Source organism: Musa acuminata, chromosome BXJ2-9 (genome assembly GCF_036884655.1).
Source record: "Musa acuminata AAA Group cultivar baxijiao chromosome BXJ2-9, Cavendish_Baxijiao_AAA, whole genome shotgun sequence".
NCBI lineage: Eukaryota > Viridiplantae > Streptophyta > Magnoliopsida > Zingiberales > Musaceae > Musa > Musa acuminata.
In genome coordinates this window covers 38402275-38418296 of record NC_088346.1, presented here as the reverse complement: position 1 = coordinate 38418296, position 16022 = coordinate 38402275, and the positions used below count along the sequence as shown (strand labels likewise).

The following is a 16022-nucleotide window of genomic DNA, read 5'->3' as shown; positions in this document are numbered from 1 at the left end:
TGTTGTTTTAACAAAACTCCTCTCTTTTGATTTTTAATCTATTGAAATTATCTTTTTAATCTTGTATAAAAATCTCAATGTTTTACTTTCGAAAGTATAGGAATCTTAATATAATTGTTTAAAGTGTAGGGATTAAAATGTTAAAGATAACTAATTATTGGGGATAATATGTAATTAGCTCATTTTAGATATACATCATATTTTAAATATAAATCACTATGATTTTACCTGCAGATTTTAGACATATCACTATGGTTATAAGCATATAAGATAACATATGGTTGAGATTATTGCATGCTCATAATGCTTAATGTTCGATGATATATACTTGATGTGTTTATTTATATTTTATTATTATATTATCTTATAGTTATCAAATATTGAGGGTTTGAAATATCATTCGAGATATTGAATGTGTTACTGTAAAAACTTTATTAGATTTTACGAGGTAACTCACCTTCACTATATTTTTTCCCTAAAATAGCCTTATTTCTTTCCTTCATTTTGATGAATATATTAGAATGTTTGAAGAGGAAATATATAATCCTTGATGATGATGATGATTATTATTATTATTATTTTGACTATAGAGAGACAAGTTAGGGTTTCTTGTCAAAAACAAAAAAAAAAAAATCTGAATTCATGAAAGATTAATGAAAATCTAGCAATTTGATTTTATTCATTTTATACCACATCAATTGATACTTCATTTTTGTCTTAATCCTGATCATCTCTTAGCTTCACAGGTTACTCAAACGTAATTAACTTGCTACTAATGCTTCATCCTTGTTTAATTATAAGCATTATCTCATTCTATTATTAACCTTTGCCAATTTCAATCCAATCTGTCTCCGTCCTTTTGATCTATTAGTAACCTTAACTGTTGTCATGTGAACTGTGTACCACACAGGTTTTAACTCGATGGATTATATTGACTTGAATCCATGCGATTTAATCCTCACCGAGAGACATGAAATGCGGAAAAGAAAAGGTTGTCTGTCAGCAGCTCAGCTGTCTGCTTCCTTCCTGAGCTTGTGAGGTGAGAGAAAATTATTAGATAGGTTATTTGAATCATACACAGATGAACCACATCAAGCAATCATGTCAATTATTATCAAGTACGCTCGCTCTCCACCGTAAGATCTTTTTGTGTGCCAAATCAGTAGCTCATGGGTCTGTCCTTCCTCGGAGAGGCAAATGACACACGACGCTCTATCCTATCCCGTGATGATTAAATCCAAATTCCTTTAGAATTTTCTTATTATTGTTATCGAATATATTATTTGTAGGTTTCATATTTTCAATAAAAAACATGTAGATATATTGTATTTTTACAAATATTATTAAACCTATTATCCGATCGGTTGATCTATCGGTTCAACAAATAATCAGATTAATGTCAAATCCCGTTCTGACAAAACTATAATTCAAATAACATCCACTTAGAAAGGAGGAAGTATGCACAAGTTTGCTTGATAATGTGATTTTGAGAAAGGAAAAGAGGGGATGAGAACAAGTGGGTCCGGTCCTCTTTCAAGGACGAGAGCACCACAATAATTCTGATGTTGATGTCTATGTTCGTGTTCATGTCATGAGAACTACACCGTCGATGGCTTCCGTCTACTGGTCCCTCTCGGATTCCCATGGCCACACTGTTCATGTCTGTCTAAACGTACGAAAACATGTCTGTTAATTATCTTTCACTGTTTATAAAGGCTCCATCTTCCCCTAACATTCGTATTGACTCATAACACCTTTACGGAAGAAAACAAATCAGTGAATGCACACATAAATTACAAGTCGATAAAATTTCTAATCGAAAGAATATTCGGAGATCAAAATCCTAGAAAATATACCAAAAGTTGACATGCAATTAACATAGTTCAACAATTTTTGAGTTATCCTAACGTGCTTTAAGATAACTCGAGAAACCTAAATTGTTGAGTTATCCTACTTAAATATAATTTTTTTTTAAAAAAATTATCTCATATAAATTTTAAACAATTTATACTTTCTTTTTCATTCTAGAAAGTTATTTCCTTTCTGGATAAGATACTAGTGAGAGAAATCTAGAAGCATCAAAAGTATTCTTTAACATCTTACTTTCTCTCCGATCAAAACTAGAAGCCTACGAATGAATACCAAATATATTCATGACATCTTGCTTTCTCCCTCGTAAAAAATCAAAGATATATGAGATATTTATAGAAGAATCAACCCTAATTATTAACGTTTTCATACTTTACAAGAACACCTTATATCAGGATCCACTGGCACACTGGTTCTAGGAATCCCAACTACTTGTTAATCCCAATAATCACTTTCTCGATGAGTATTTGATCCATTTTTGTACCTCTTTTAAAAAAAATATTCTTGCTTCACGCTTGTTCTAATCGTTGTTGCTCATTCTTATTGAATATTTGATCATCGAATCTTTTGAACTCTAATACCACTTGTTAGGAAGGGAGGGGTAAGAAAAACTAAAAAAATAAAAGAGAAATCCATTGAACTCTAATACCACTTGTTAGGGGGGGGGGGGAGAAGAAAAACTAAAAAAATAAAAGAGAAATCCATAAGAGATTAACAATCAAGAGAATATATCAAAAAACTGACATAAGATTTAATGACAGAATATATAAAAAAACTGACATAAGATTAAATCTTACCAAGAGAAAAACTAAATTCTTCATAATATGAAATCAATTACAAGATCTTGAGTTATCCTACTTAAATATAAATTCCTTATAATATCCTTACATAAATTTTAAAAAATTTATACCATTTTTTTCTTACTTCTTTAGCAACTTAAGAGAGTTTCCTCTCCATATACCCTTCCCTAGAGAAAAACCTAAGAATACTAAAAGTATTTATCATGTCTTATTCTTTCCCTATAAGACCTAGAGATATTTGAGATATTTATGAAATAATCATACCCAAATTATAAAAAAAAAACTCCTTGTACGAAGATTCTTTATCCCACTCAATATTAGCTACAAATATCAAAATACTTATCAGTCCCAATAATCACTTCATCGATGATTAAATATTAAAATTACTTTAGTAATATGATCTTCAACTCCCGATCATTTGATAAAAGGTATAGGATCCATCACCGTATAACTCACGATGATCTAATCTTTTTAACAATTTAGAGTTAGATACTGTTTGATCCTATTACCTAAGAGTCGTGGCTTCGTAGTGATAATCTCTTTTAAAATTAGATGAGAACGACTCAAAAAATTTCTCCATTAATTGTAACATGAGACACTCGCTATTTATTTTTTATTTCATTAAACTTATTAATCATTTTATTTAATTTCATAGTGGTCATGTAGCTCCTGTTTAACCCCTTTTCATGATTATTTTTTTCATAATCTTTACATTTTTCATCACTTCTCAAGCTACGAGAGATGAGAGTCTCCATACAATGAATGCGATTTTGAAATAGAATAATTTTTATGTGTCTTCGGATTATGTTTTTTTTTAAGAATTCTCTTCTCTTTAAATTATTTATATATTTATATATTTATATATGTAGGAAGAATTTTATGTGAAGGTATAATCTATTATTATCTATATATATGAATAATGTGAACGAAGACACGTGTTAAGACACGACCTAGAACACAAACAGCGAGAAGTGGGCCGCGTCTCCCTGAGGTACAGTGATATGGTTGCTAGTCGCGATGTCGAAGCAATTCTCTATAAATATCTTCCATTGTGGCCTCCTTTTTTTTTTTTGCTTTATTTATTTATTTATTTATTTATTTTTTCCTTGACGCACATGAAATCCATTCTCACTTCTATTTGTTTACGTGAAACACAGATAGTCTTTTTTTTTTTTTTTTTGAGAGAGAGAACTGTCGGTCTCAATCGTCATTAAGAAATAAAATTTATGCTTAATTTATGTTGCAACTTTGTGGTATCCACTATTCCTGCCTTAAGTCATGAATTAAGTTGCGACAATAGATGGCATAATAATGGAGATCGATTACTATTTATTAAATTATTTTATCTTTGTTAGTTATTGACTTTCGTGTCCAAGTAACTATACCAGAAACTCCACCTGACTTTAGTCTTTGTGTAGGTCGATTATAAAGCATACCCTCGAATGAGCATTCGAGTTACTTTATTAAAAGAGTCAGACATCATCGACTTTATCGTTATCAAACGTAAAAATTAAAAACGTATGTGAGGAATCTATAAGCTATACTCCTAACGACTATGTGCCTAATATTGATGATACATTTTTTTTTTCTCTGACTCGGAGAAAAAAAATATAATGCCATTAATGTATGTAACCAGAATTATAAAAATCATTTTTTCTTATAAAGCTTTGATGCTTACATCATTAGACATTGGCATAGGAAAGGAAACGTGATAATTAATTGTTTTCTTTTCTTTTAAGAAGAGAGTGGCCCTCAGCTTCTTAGATTAATTTGTTCTGACTTTTATAGTCATTTCATTTCTATGATCATTCTTTTCATTCAAATATGTCAATCGATGGAATTGAAATTATTTGTAAAAGTTCAAAAAAAAAAAAGAGGGTAAAAGGTTTAGGGTGAGGATATGATAAACTTGATGTGGTGTTCAGTTCTACGAACCACTGGAACCGAAATGCTGGAGATATTCCAAAACATTATTCATTGACTATAAATACCTCTCTTCCTTCCTCAATCCTTTCACTGTGTAGCCCTTGCTTTGCTTTTGCTTTTGCTTTTGCTTCTTCTTTTCTTCTTCCTCCTCTTACTCTCACTGCAGTCTTTCTGTCTCTCCAAATCCTTCTCTCTCACTCTCTATCCTCTCTCACTGCAGTCTTCTGTGTCTTCAAATCCTTGTTTACGGACCATGGTTCTCTGGGGAGGAAACTGCTCAGATCTCTGGTGGGAAGTCACCTTTCAATCCGATCTTGGTCTGCTTGCATCTGAAATCTCGAGTTCTCTCGGCTGCTATCGTCTTTCGTGATCAGATCACGCAAGAAGACCACGGTGTGTCGCGAGAACAAACCTACCTAGGAGTTCATCTCTTTTCTTGGTTCTTGACATCACCCTCAACGACTTGTGCAAGATCCTCTTCCCGGTGGATCTTGCTTCTTGATCGGATCTCCTGTCTTTGATTCTTTCACCGACCGACCATCTTGGTTCCGAGGTCATGCATGGATCGAGCAGTCGGTTTTTGTGGGTGTGGCATCATCAAGATTCACATGGACTCGCTGCGGCCGGCCGTTCTACATGAGAATCTTGATGATGCTGCATCGGCAAACACATGACTAAATGCCTTCAGATACACCACCTTACCGATGTCGATGTCGAGGTAATTCATGTTGTCTTTGATGTCGTTGAAGCTGAAGTAGCAGCGAGTTAGATCTTTCATGGCCTTGAGTCAGTTCATACCTTTCTTTTGTTCTTCATGGATAGTTGCCCTCTTTCTTCCTTCCTTTCATGTCAGTGGCGATCTAATAGAGTGTGATGATTGAGATCTACAGATCTCTGGAAAGGCAACATTAACATTTATTCTTTGTTATTAGATGAGCCATTGTTGATGGTTTATGTTTACAGTATATATCTTGAGATCCAAAGGCAACATTAAGATTCCTTTTGCTCCATTCTATATCTGGTTTTTATTTATTGTTGTCAGGGTTTTTGTTTCAGGATTAGGATTATTATGAACTGATGGATATTTACTGCTGAATCAGAAAACAATGGATGAATCCACAAGTCTAATTTTATGACGCATTTTCTTCCAAGAGTCGTCTAACAAAAGAATGGAAGATGATAGGAAATACATCAGAAGAAATTTTCTCTTTGAAGAAAAATAAAAATGTCAAAAGCATATCAAGAACAATTGAATCTACTTTCTCAGATTGCCGATCACTGATCAGAATAACGACTGCATCAATAACAAGTTGATACATGTTAGTAGTAAGTGATTGCCAACAGACATGATATGCAATCTTCATATGAGCATGTTGCTAGGGTTTTGTCTGCGGCGTGGAGAAGGTGGGATTCATCCTCATTATGGTAAGTGTTTGTCATGCAAAACGTAGGAAGGATCAGCTGGCTAATTGCTTAATGCAGTTATATTCATGATATATAAGACACATAAACCGAAAGGACTTTTTTTCTTGGAAGGTACAAATATAGTGCTTTAAATTTCTTATTTTCTTTTCTCAAATCCAGGATTAGACACTTAAGATTAATGCATTGTTTCGGTTTTAGTAAGATTGGTTGTATACTGCATTACCACAATGATTATAGCAAATGTTCTTAATCACGAATGCTAGATTTGCTCAATATAAAAAATGATTTGTTTTGTGTTCTTGTTTGGATGAAATAATCCTGCCACATTTACTGAAGGTAAAATTAGTTTTCTTTTCTTTTTTTTGGGGGGGGCTGTCTTTCCCTTCTCTTTTCATTTTACAATAGAATTTCTTTTCCAAAGAGATATAAAGTTAGTAGTGTTATGAAGCTACAAAAAAAAAAAAAAAAGGATAGTGAGAAAAGAATTAGATATGTGGTAAAGAATAGGTCATAAAACTCAAAGAAGCAAAAGGAGTAAGCAAACTAGACCCATGAAGGATAAAGAATAATTGCATTGAAAGAACACAGTTCATCATCACCCTCTTGTTCCTCAATCTCCTTTTTTGTGCATGGTAAAGTTTGACTATGCCAACTTATCACCAAGAGAGAAGGAAGAAATTTGAAACTAAAATGCAGATGTGCCAAAAGGAACCCAGAGATGTTGGACACAAGGTACTGTTGCCAATTAATACTCATCCAACCTTCATGCATGCAGGTGGGCCTTCCTTGGGGTACATCCTCCAAGTTATTATTTGTGGAATGGACCAACCTTGAAGGACATTCTTGCCCAGAATTGTCTGGAAAATATCCCTTGATTTTTTTTTCTTCTTTTATGAACAACAATTCATATTACTTTTTGTACAAACCTATATTTCAAGTTATATGCTAAAAGATGGGTTAATTATTGGAATCTTGATATATCGGTACGTGGAATTTTTCTCAGATTAGAACCTTGAAGTGTGTGTTTGGATGGGGGATCTACATTAGAATCTAGAGGTGAGTCTTTGTGTAGAGAAGATCATGATCATAACCTTGGATGGTCATCATAGCCATCAAATGCAGTTGTAGTCTGAGTTCTGCTGACATAAAAGTAAGTAATGGAAAGAAACAATTGACAGCTTCCTCGAGTTTGCTGCAAGGAACATATTTTTCCTTCATGGTTCCTAGTGGACATAAGAAGCTTATCAACTTTGTTTCATGAGTATGGCTTGAGATACTGGATGTACCACAAGATTGAAAATAGAAGAATTGCAGGACAGAAATAAACCTGAGTGCAATCCTTTTCTTTTTCATGCTTAATGTAAAGTGATAAGAATACATTTTGTTGAGGAAAGAAATGTAGAAACAAAAAGCACCTGAAGGCAAATGTATTTAGTTTAGCAAACTCCAGCATATCCCTAGCATAAGATACATAAGAATGAATCTTGTGTCTCACTTGTTGATGGTTGAGGATGACTTGGATGCATTCTGTATTTTTGATCTGAATTGATCTTATCTTCTTAATTTCCAATGAAGGATGACTTGAAGCTTGTGGACAAGAGTGCAAATCATAATACTACAACAACAAATCATAGAGCTCTGTATAAAATAATATTTTTAGTTGAAAAAAAACATTTAATTTGTATTTATAATTTTCATTTCAGAGATTAGTGCCTTTTTCTAAAAATAGAATAAAAGAAGAAGAAGAAGAAGAAGAAGAAGAAGAAGAAGAAAACCCTGTCATTTGTGAGCCCAAATATGTTCACCTCTGCATTACGGTGCAGCTTTCCATGTGCAAGCCAGTCCTGGCTGTAGCAAGTGAAAGAGGATGGATGGGACTAGAAGGACTGCCAGGCTCTGGGATTTCTTATCTGTAACTACAAGGCAAAAAGGACTGGCTGTACTCGCTCTGCCACTGCATCACAGCCCCATGCTCCTACCAATCACCTTGAATGGAGTTTCATCAAAATCTCAGATAATTTGGGATGTGTCTCCTCCACCAACTGGCTAAGCTATGTAGGACGAGCTCTAAACGATCTGGATCCATTCTCATAGCTTATTAGTCATCATCTACATCAACACCACCAGCCATGTCGAGAACAGGTTGTGCACCTTGTACAGCTTCTTCGACTGCCAGGCAGGCCGAATGCTATGCAATTCTCTTGAAAGCTCGAGGAGGGCGAAGAAGGAAGGAAGTCCGATGCAAAAGTAGATGACTGTTTAGTTTTTCTTTTTCTTTTGACATTTTTGATTTATCATCAGTGAGTCCTTTTCCCTTCCAAAAATAAACGAGCTAATCAAACCACTATTTGGGATTGAATCCACTGTCATTCGTTGGACAACCAAGACGATGATGGAAAGATATTGCAGCTCCATTTTAATTGCCCATGACCAACAATTTGGGCTAAAACACTCAGAGAATTGAATTCTAATGAGGCAAAACTTCTAAACACCATCTGGCAATCTCGTTAAATCAGAAACGAGACGGCCTTTACCAGCATTGCTGATAATACATATTATATGGCAACAACTAACATAATACTTGCCATAAGGATAACAATAGGTGAGGCTCCTTCTGGGCATAATTTGCCAAACGAAAAGGTGGCTCAAAGTCATGCACTAGTGTCAAAAAACGAATATGATTAACAACATAGCCTTATAATAGAATTGATTTCTTAAGTGAAATCTACTTCTATTGATAAATTAATCAGACAACCCTGCATTGCTCCTCAGATGCTCCTTAAAATCCATGATGTCACCCTTCCACCCCGTCACCGCTTGGTTCTGGCACACCCAAATCTCCTCAGCCACCTGATTGATCAATCTGAAGTCGTGGCTCACCAACACCAGACCCCCATCCCAGTCATTCAGTGCTTCTGCTAGGGAGTCAATGGTCTCGATATCCAGATGATTTGTCGGCTCGTCGAGCAGCAGCATATGGGGTTGCCTCCAGGCCAGCCAAGCAAAGATCACCCTGCTCCTCTGACCATCTGACAAGTTCTTCATTGGCATCACCTGTGCCTTTCCTGACAGTCCAAACTTTCCGATTGCAGCCCTCATCCTCTCTTCCTCGTTGCCTGGGTATTCTTTCATCATGTACTGAAGTGCTGACATCTCTAAATCAAGCTTCTCGGCTAGATGCTGATGAAACTGGGCAATTCTAAGATGATTGTGCCGCCTAACCATTCCATCAAGAGGAATAAGATCACCGGTCATCAGCTTGAGCAATGTGCTCTTCCCAGCACCATTGGGCCCTACTAGTGCTATTCTGGAATCAAGGTCCACTCCGAAATCAAGGTTCTGATAAATGAGGTTATCTGGAGTGTAGCCGAAAGTTACTCCCACAAATTGCAGGACTGGCGGAGGGAGTTTACCGACATCCGTGAAGCGAAAGACCAACACTTTGTCCTTCACAACTTTTTCTGTCAGTCCACCGCGTTCCATCTTGGAAAGGGTTTTCTCCTTACTTTGGGCTTGACGGGCCAGTTTAGCAGAACCATGACCAAAACGAGCAATGTACTCTTTCATAGAAGCAATTTGCTCCTGCTCCCACTTGTACTGCTTCATCTGGTTTTCTTCCAGCTCTGCACGAGTCTGGACATATTGGTCATAGTTGCCAGTGTAGAATTTAAGCTTCTTGTTCTGCATGTGGATGATGTTGGTACAGACACCATTAAGAAAATCCTGAGAATGTGATACCACAACTAAGATACGATCAAGCTTTTTCAGAGTCTCTTCCAACCAGACACATGCCTCCAAATCTGCAAAAGAAAGACAAGAAGAAGCAATCCTAAGTTTCACGCATAATAAAGTATATACCATTAGGGGTGTTACTTATCAAAAAATGTGTATTCCTTCAGCGACAGAAGCTGAGCCAAAACTATGGAAAAAGAGCCAAACACTGACCCAGATAAATTATATATATAAATATATGACTGTGGATTGATCAAGTGATCACAGTTTACATACAAGCAATGCCTCCGAAACCCTTTTGGAAAATAACCACTACATTTATAGTGACAGCACGAGGAGGTGGGCTGTATCCACCACCCAATTAACCTTCGAGCAGATAGGCACCAAGTACGAAAACAAGGACCGGAGCACTCAACATGAAATATTTTTTTTTCCAAATGCTCCTCGGGTATAGCATAACATTACAGATTGATAGGAGTAACTGTTCTTCCTTCCCTATAGCTCAAACCACTTAAATAGTTTAACAGTCCATGTAAAACATGTGATAACCCATAAACAAATCTAGCAATTGAGGCACCTATCAAAAATACCAACCACTCAAGCTCCAAGAGAACTGAGCCGAACTGCTTTTGTTTTAGATTGAGATATCATTAATCAGAGTCGGCATGGTCCATCAAACCTAACAGAAGGTTCCAGATGAGAAATTATCTACCATAAGAAACAAAAAAAGAAAAAGAAAATAGAATGTGAAGGTTATCGGCCCATTACAAACAGAAAAATAAAATTCCTTCATATGAAAAATCTAATTTGGTGCTTTATCAAGTCATGCATGAAGAGAACCAACAGAAAATTAATTTCCTAAAATTGAATGATGAACTAGATGCTTTACCAAGATGATTTGTGGGCTCATCAAGCAAGAGGATGGTAGGGTTCATAAACAATGCTCTAGCCAATGCAATCCTCATGCGCCACCCACCAGAGAAGTCACGTGTTTTCTTTGCTTGCATTTGTTTATTAAAACCAAGTCCATACAAAATCTCAGCAGCCCGCTTCTCAGCTGTGGATGCATCTATTGCTTCCAACCGCTCATAGATGCGATCCAAAGCTTCTCCACCACCACCATCCTATGAGGAATCAAAAATTAAAATAAAAAATTACTAATAATGTACATAAACTAGTCGTTATCTGTAATGTATATTGATGCCTATGAACAAACCTCAGCAGCTAACATTTCAGCTTCTTTCTCCAATCTCAATCTTTCTTCATCGCAATTGATGACAGCCTCCAGGGCAGACATATCTGAAGCTTCAATCTCTCGGGTAAGGTGATATATATCCATGTGCTCAGGAATGGGTAGCTCTCTGCATCCTATTGCTGAGAGGAGAGTGGACTTCCCACAGCCGTTCAGTCCCAACAAACCATAGCGCCTACAAGAAGAACAAATTACGACAATCAACAAACCAGGGTATCAATTCCAACTCTAATATTAAAGAGTAGATGTTGACATACAATACCTGCCATAGTTGAGCTCCATCTCAGAATCCACTATAAGGTCATGCCCATGAAAGGTTAATGATAAGGACTCAATCTGGAATGTACACAATTTGCAATCCATTAGAATGACAAAAATCCAAGGTTTATAAAGTGAAAGTTGAATAAATTCATAGCTAACAAAAGATATGGCAAAAGCAACAAATTTGTTAACTTAATCATCTTTTCAGTACCACAACAATGGAGTCCAGAAAGCTTCTAGTCATAGTTCCATGCACCTACTTATATTCAAGTGATAAAATAAATATCAATGCTATCTTAAATAAGTCAATGATGATTCAAAAATTCCAAATGGATGAAATATCTCACCTCTCAACTTGCAAGTGGGACAATGAACCCACCAAAAGTATACCATATTGCTTTTAATAATAATAAAATAAGGAAAAACAAGAGTGTGCTAGAGTAGATAATGAAAATATTAAGAGCAGCAGTCATGTCAACTACTAGGAATAAGCATTATTGCATCAACAATCTGACTAAACAAATTCTTCAGTTACTTCATCCTTAAAGATGCATCTCTTCTAAAAATTGCTGCAGAACAAACAACATTATGATTATCTTTTTCACTTGCATCAGACTCCTCATTTCATTAAGGTCACTTTTGAAACCTTCCAATTAATAGTATAAAACCTAGCACTACTTCAGGAATTTCTTGATCGGATAGGTCATTCAAAGAGGATTCACAACACAATTCACGGAATCTTTAAGAACTCCAGGAATTTCTTAATTGTATAGGTCATTCGAAGAGGATTCACAACATGATTCATGGAGGAAATGAAATATTGTAGTAATTTAAAGTCATCTAACTTGCAGAAAAGTTATGTTGCATTGACTATCTGTTCGAAATCAGCAATTTCTCATACTAAATAGAAAATACTAGCACATGACCCAAAATACTTGAATAAGCATTGTGTTCCAATCACATTACGAGCTGCAAACAACATATTTCTGCAAGTGACTTTCGTGTCCTGGAAAATTGTACCTCATCATCCAAGAGAATCTCATTTTCACTTAAGAGTTTCAAACTCAAACCCTAGTTGAGTTTATAATAACAAACTGATGATCTTTCACATTAACGTGCCTTGTTTTCACTTACTAGGTAAGTGTCGGCTTATCCGAGAGGGAACAAAATCTAATTTTTACAAACCAATAGAGGAGAGGGGGAAAAAAGTTACATGGATATCTCTGGAGAGGGGATGCGAGGCGAGTACACCAGTGCAGGTCCGATCCGAGATCCGCAGCGATCCAGCTCCATCAGTGAGCTTCTCCACAGCCGCCCCGTTCGGCACCCCGGCGGTCGCCTTCGACGACGTGGCAGAGGACTTCCCTCCCCTCTTCGCTGCCGCCGCGGCCTTCTTGGCCGCCGCCTTCTTCTTGCTCGCGTCCGACACCATCCAGCTGCTCGAGTCGCAAACGGAGACGAACAATCCACCAAATTCAACCAACTTTTACAAGAAAAGAAAACTTTCCAAACGAATGAATCGATAGCTCCCGCAGTTAGGGTTCCAACTTTTGTGGGAGGATCGCCGTTTTATTGCAATTGCCTATTTGTTCGATAGCTTCCCAATTGCGGCCATTTGTAGGCTCATAGTGCTTTATTTGTAAATATTTGCATTAACATTGTGATGCGGTGACTTAATCCACCGTCCACGTCTTGATATAAAATAATCTCCATCGTTCGTCGGTAGTGGAGACAACGTGGGCGGTTAAATTGCCATCCCTTGCGGTGTGTAGGCATTTGATTCCGGCATGAGGCGGTACAGAGTGTGACAGCAATCCATGCCCGCACAACTGTTAAAGCGCCAATCTCAACGTATAGATCAAGACGACGGTGCTTTAATATATACGCACGCAATGATTATTATGATATGGAATTTGATCCGAGAATGCGATGGTTGCAAGTGTGCCGAAGATCCATTCGCGCACGATTGTCAATGCGTCAGTCGCAACGGTAGAGATCAGGACAACATTGCTTTAATATGGACGCGCGCGATGACTACGAGTTGGAATTCGATCCCGGCGTGAGGAGGCTCGATCGAGGCAGCAACTATATGTTAAAGCGCTCGTTTCAACGGACGAGATGAGGATGACGGTGCTGTAATATCCACGCGGCACGACGATTATCGGTTGGTATTTGATCTGGGTGTGACCCAGTTCGAGTCAGCCAGTGATCAGCGATCCATGCGCGCACAGACTGTTAGTGTCCATTTCAACGATGGGGATCAGGACAACGGTGCTTTAATATCCACGCAGAAAATGATTATGAGTTGATATTTGGTTCGAGTGAGCCAACAAATCCATGCGGCCATGACTATTAAAACGCCAATCTCAAATAATAGAAGAGATCAGGACGATGATACTTTAATATCCGTGCAACGATGATTTTGAGTTGGTGTATGATTCGGGCGTCAGTCAGTTCAGTTCACATGAGCCAAAGATTAATGCACGCACGATTGTTAAAGCGGCAATGTCAATAGTCGTGATCAGGACGACGGTGCTTTAATATCCACATACACGATGATTGTAGTATTGTGCGTGACATGAGGCGGTTCGAGTGAGCCAGCAATCCATGCAGCCACGAATATTAAAGCACCCATCTCAACGGTCAAGATCAAGACGGTGCTTTAATATCCATGTAGTACAAGATGATCTCGGGATTCGCTGTCACACCCAAGTTGACCAGCAGCTCCAAATACAACATCGAAGAATTCTTTCATAAAGCAATCATAATACATTGGACCAAAATAAGACTAGGATGAAAAGAATGCTGGCCTAATTACTAAGGTATGTGCCACGCCCATAATGGGACATGTCGATGGATAACATGGGACGAACCCCAAAGAGTATTATCCAAACTAGTGTATTAGCATGGCCCAATTATTGGCTTCCATAAAGCCATCTTTGTCTTTTTATCCTAATATATATATTTTTTTGTTTTTCTCCCAACAATTTGAGATCAGGTTAGATTTGGAATTTGGGTGATGCATGGCTCAAGATCCATAGTGGGGGACTGCGACTATCATAAATGTAGTGGCTGTTTAGAATGGCTGGAATTGTTCCCAAGCATATTGGAACGTATCCTTCTGCAGATGGAGGAGAGACATGAATTGATGTGTGTGCAAACTGAGATGGACAAGACATTTGTCTCTTCCAATTTTTTGCTGGGAGAAGAGGATCAGAACCCAACACCAATCTACATGTTTTATCTCTCTTAGTTTGCCATGTTTCTTTGCTTTGGTTTTTGACACTAAATCAATTTTATCTATTATTTATTTAAATAAATTTAATTAGATAAATTTTATTTTATACATCATAAGTTCACACGGTAATATGCTGAATTGCTAATATATTTCAAAAAAGATAGATAGAAAAAAAATTAAGAAAATTTAAATTATGATTGAGATTGAAGATTCCAAATCCTAACGATAGATTTTATGAAAAATGATCTTTAAGATAATGGAACCATATTAATCAAGAATATTACCTTCTTTGAAAGAAAGATCAAATCATATATTTCATTTGATGTAATTATAATTTTTTTTATTTTTCTTGTTCTTGGCCTATAATAAGGGTCTAAAAGATTATAATGCACATTTTTTTTTTTCATCTTATATGTGATAGGTGCGAGGGTATAATTATGTTTTCGATGCTATGATTTCATCCGTATCAAGACTTGAAATGAGTATGGTAGTTATCCAAGTTCATTTTTATTATCTTTTAGCTATTGTCTTTTTTTTGTTTTTCTCTCATTCTGATTCCTTTATTATAAAAAAATTTCATTGCGATTCATCCTTACATCAGATTGATATCAAAGCTTTTAATTTAATCAAGATGTACAATCGTCAAAGTCAATTCATATCTCAATTATATTAACTTGAGACAAGTTTTTATATGGTGAAAGCAAACTTTTTTATCTCTTATTTAAATAAATTTGAATGGTTAGAGGTTATTTACATATTATAAGTTGCCATAAGGTAAGATACTAAATAATTTTGATCTAGTTTGCTAGTTTATTCAAGGAAAAAATTAAAAAATAAATTAAAAAATAAAATAAATTAAGATTGTAATTGAAGATTCTAAATTCTAATGGAAGATTTTATGAAGATTAATCTATATGCTGATGGAAGCATATTAATAAAGAATATTATCTTCTTCCAATGAAAGATTAAATTATATATTTGATTTGATATGATTATTAATTTTTTACTTATATATTTTATACTTAGTCTATGAAAAAGGATTATAATATTATAATGCATAAATTAGAGATGAATCAATGAATCATATTCTTTTCTCACTTTGTAATGCGGGCTCACAATTATATTTCTGATGGTATAATTCCAATGTTCACGTATTAGATGTATGAAAGTATGAGACCTTTATCCAAAAAATTTAAGATGAGTCTGGTAATTATCTAAATTTATTATTATTATTATTATTATTATTATTTTATTTCTCTAATATAAAAAAATCTATTACTATTCATCCTACATGGGTTTCACAGCTCTCCCTAGTAAGAACTAATGCTGCAGATGGTAGTGATGAGTGATGGAAAAAAAGCTTGCATTTTACATGGACTTTTGGTGACAAGTACTGTGGCCGGAATGCACCACCGGCAGCAATTCTTTATTTTCAGCAACTTCAATTTAGTTAATATAAGTGCTAAGTTTCACCATTTTTTGGCACTTTTAAGCTAATATGTGGTTACAATTTGGCTTA

General features: G+C 35.9%; 1 protein-coding gene across 1 annotated transcript; it reads right to left on the bottom strand.

The window, feature by feature from the left end:
* Positions 1–8457: 8457 nt before the first annotated feature.
* Positions 8458–12859, bottom strand: LOC103973683 (ABC transporter F family member 1). The gene is made up of 5 exons (XM_065126324.1): positions 12479–12859; positions 11267–11340; positions 10969–11179; positions 10642–10876; positions 8458–9820 (listed from the first exon to the last, which is right to left on the bottom strand). Exons 1-5 carry the CDS (start codon positions 12695–12697, stop codon positions 8763–8765), a joined length of 1797 nt encoding a protein of 598 aa, XP_064982396.1. The 5' UTR covers positions 12698–12859; the 3' UTR covers positions 8458–8762.
* Positions 12860–16022: the final 3163 nt, after the last annotated feature.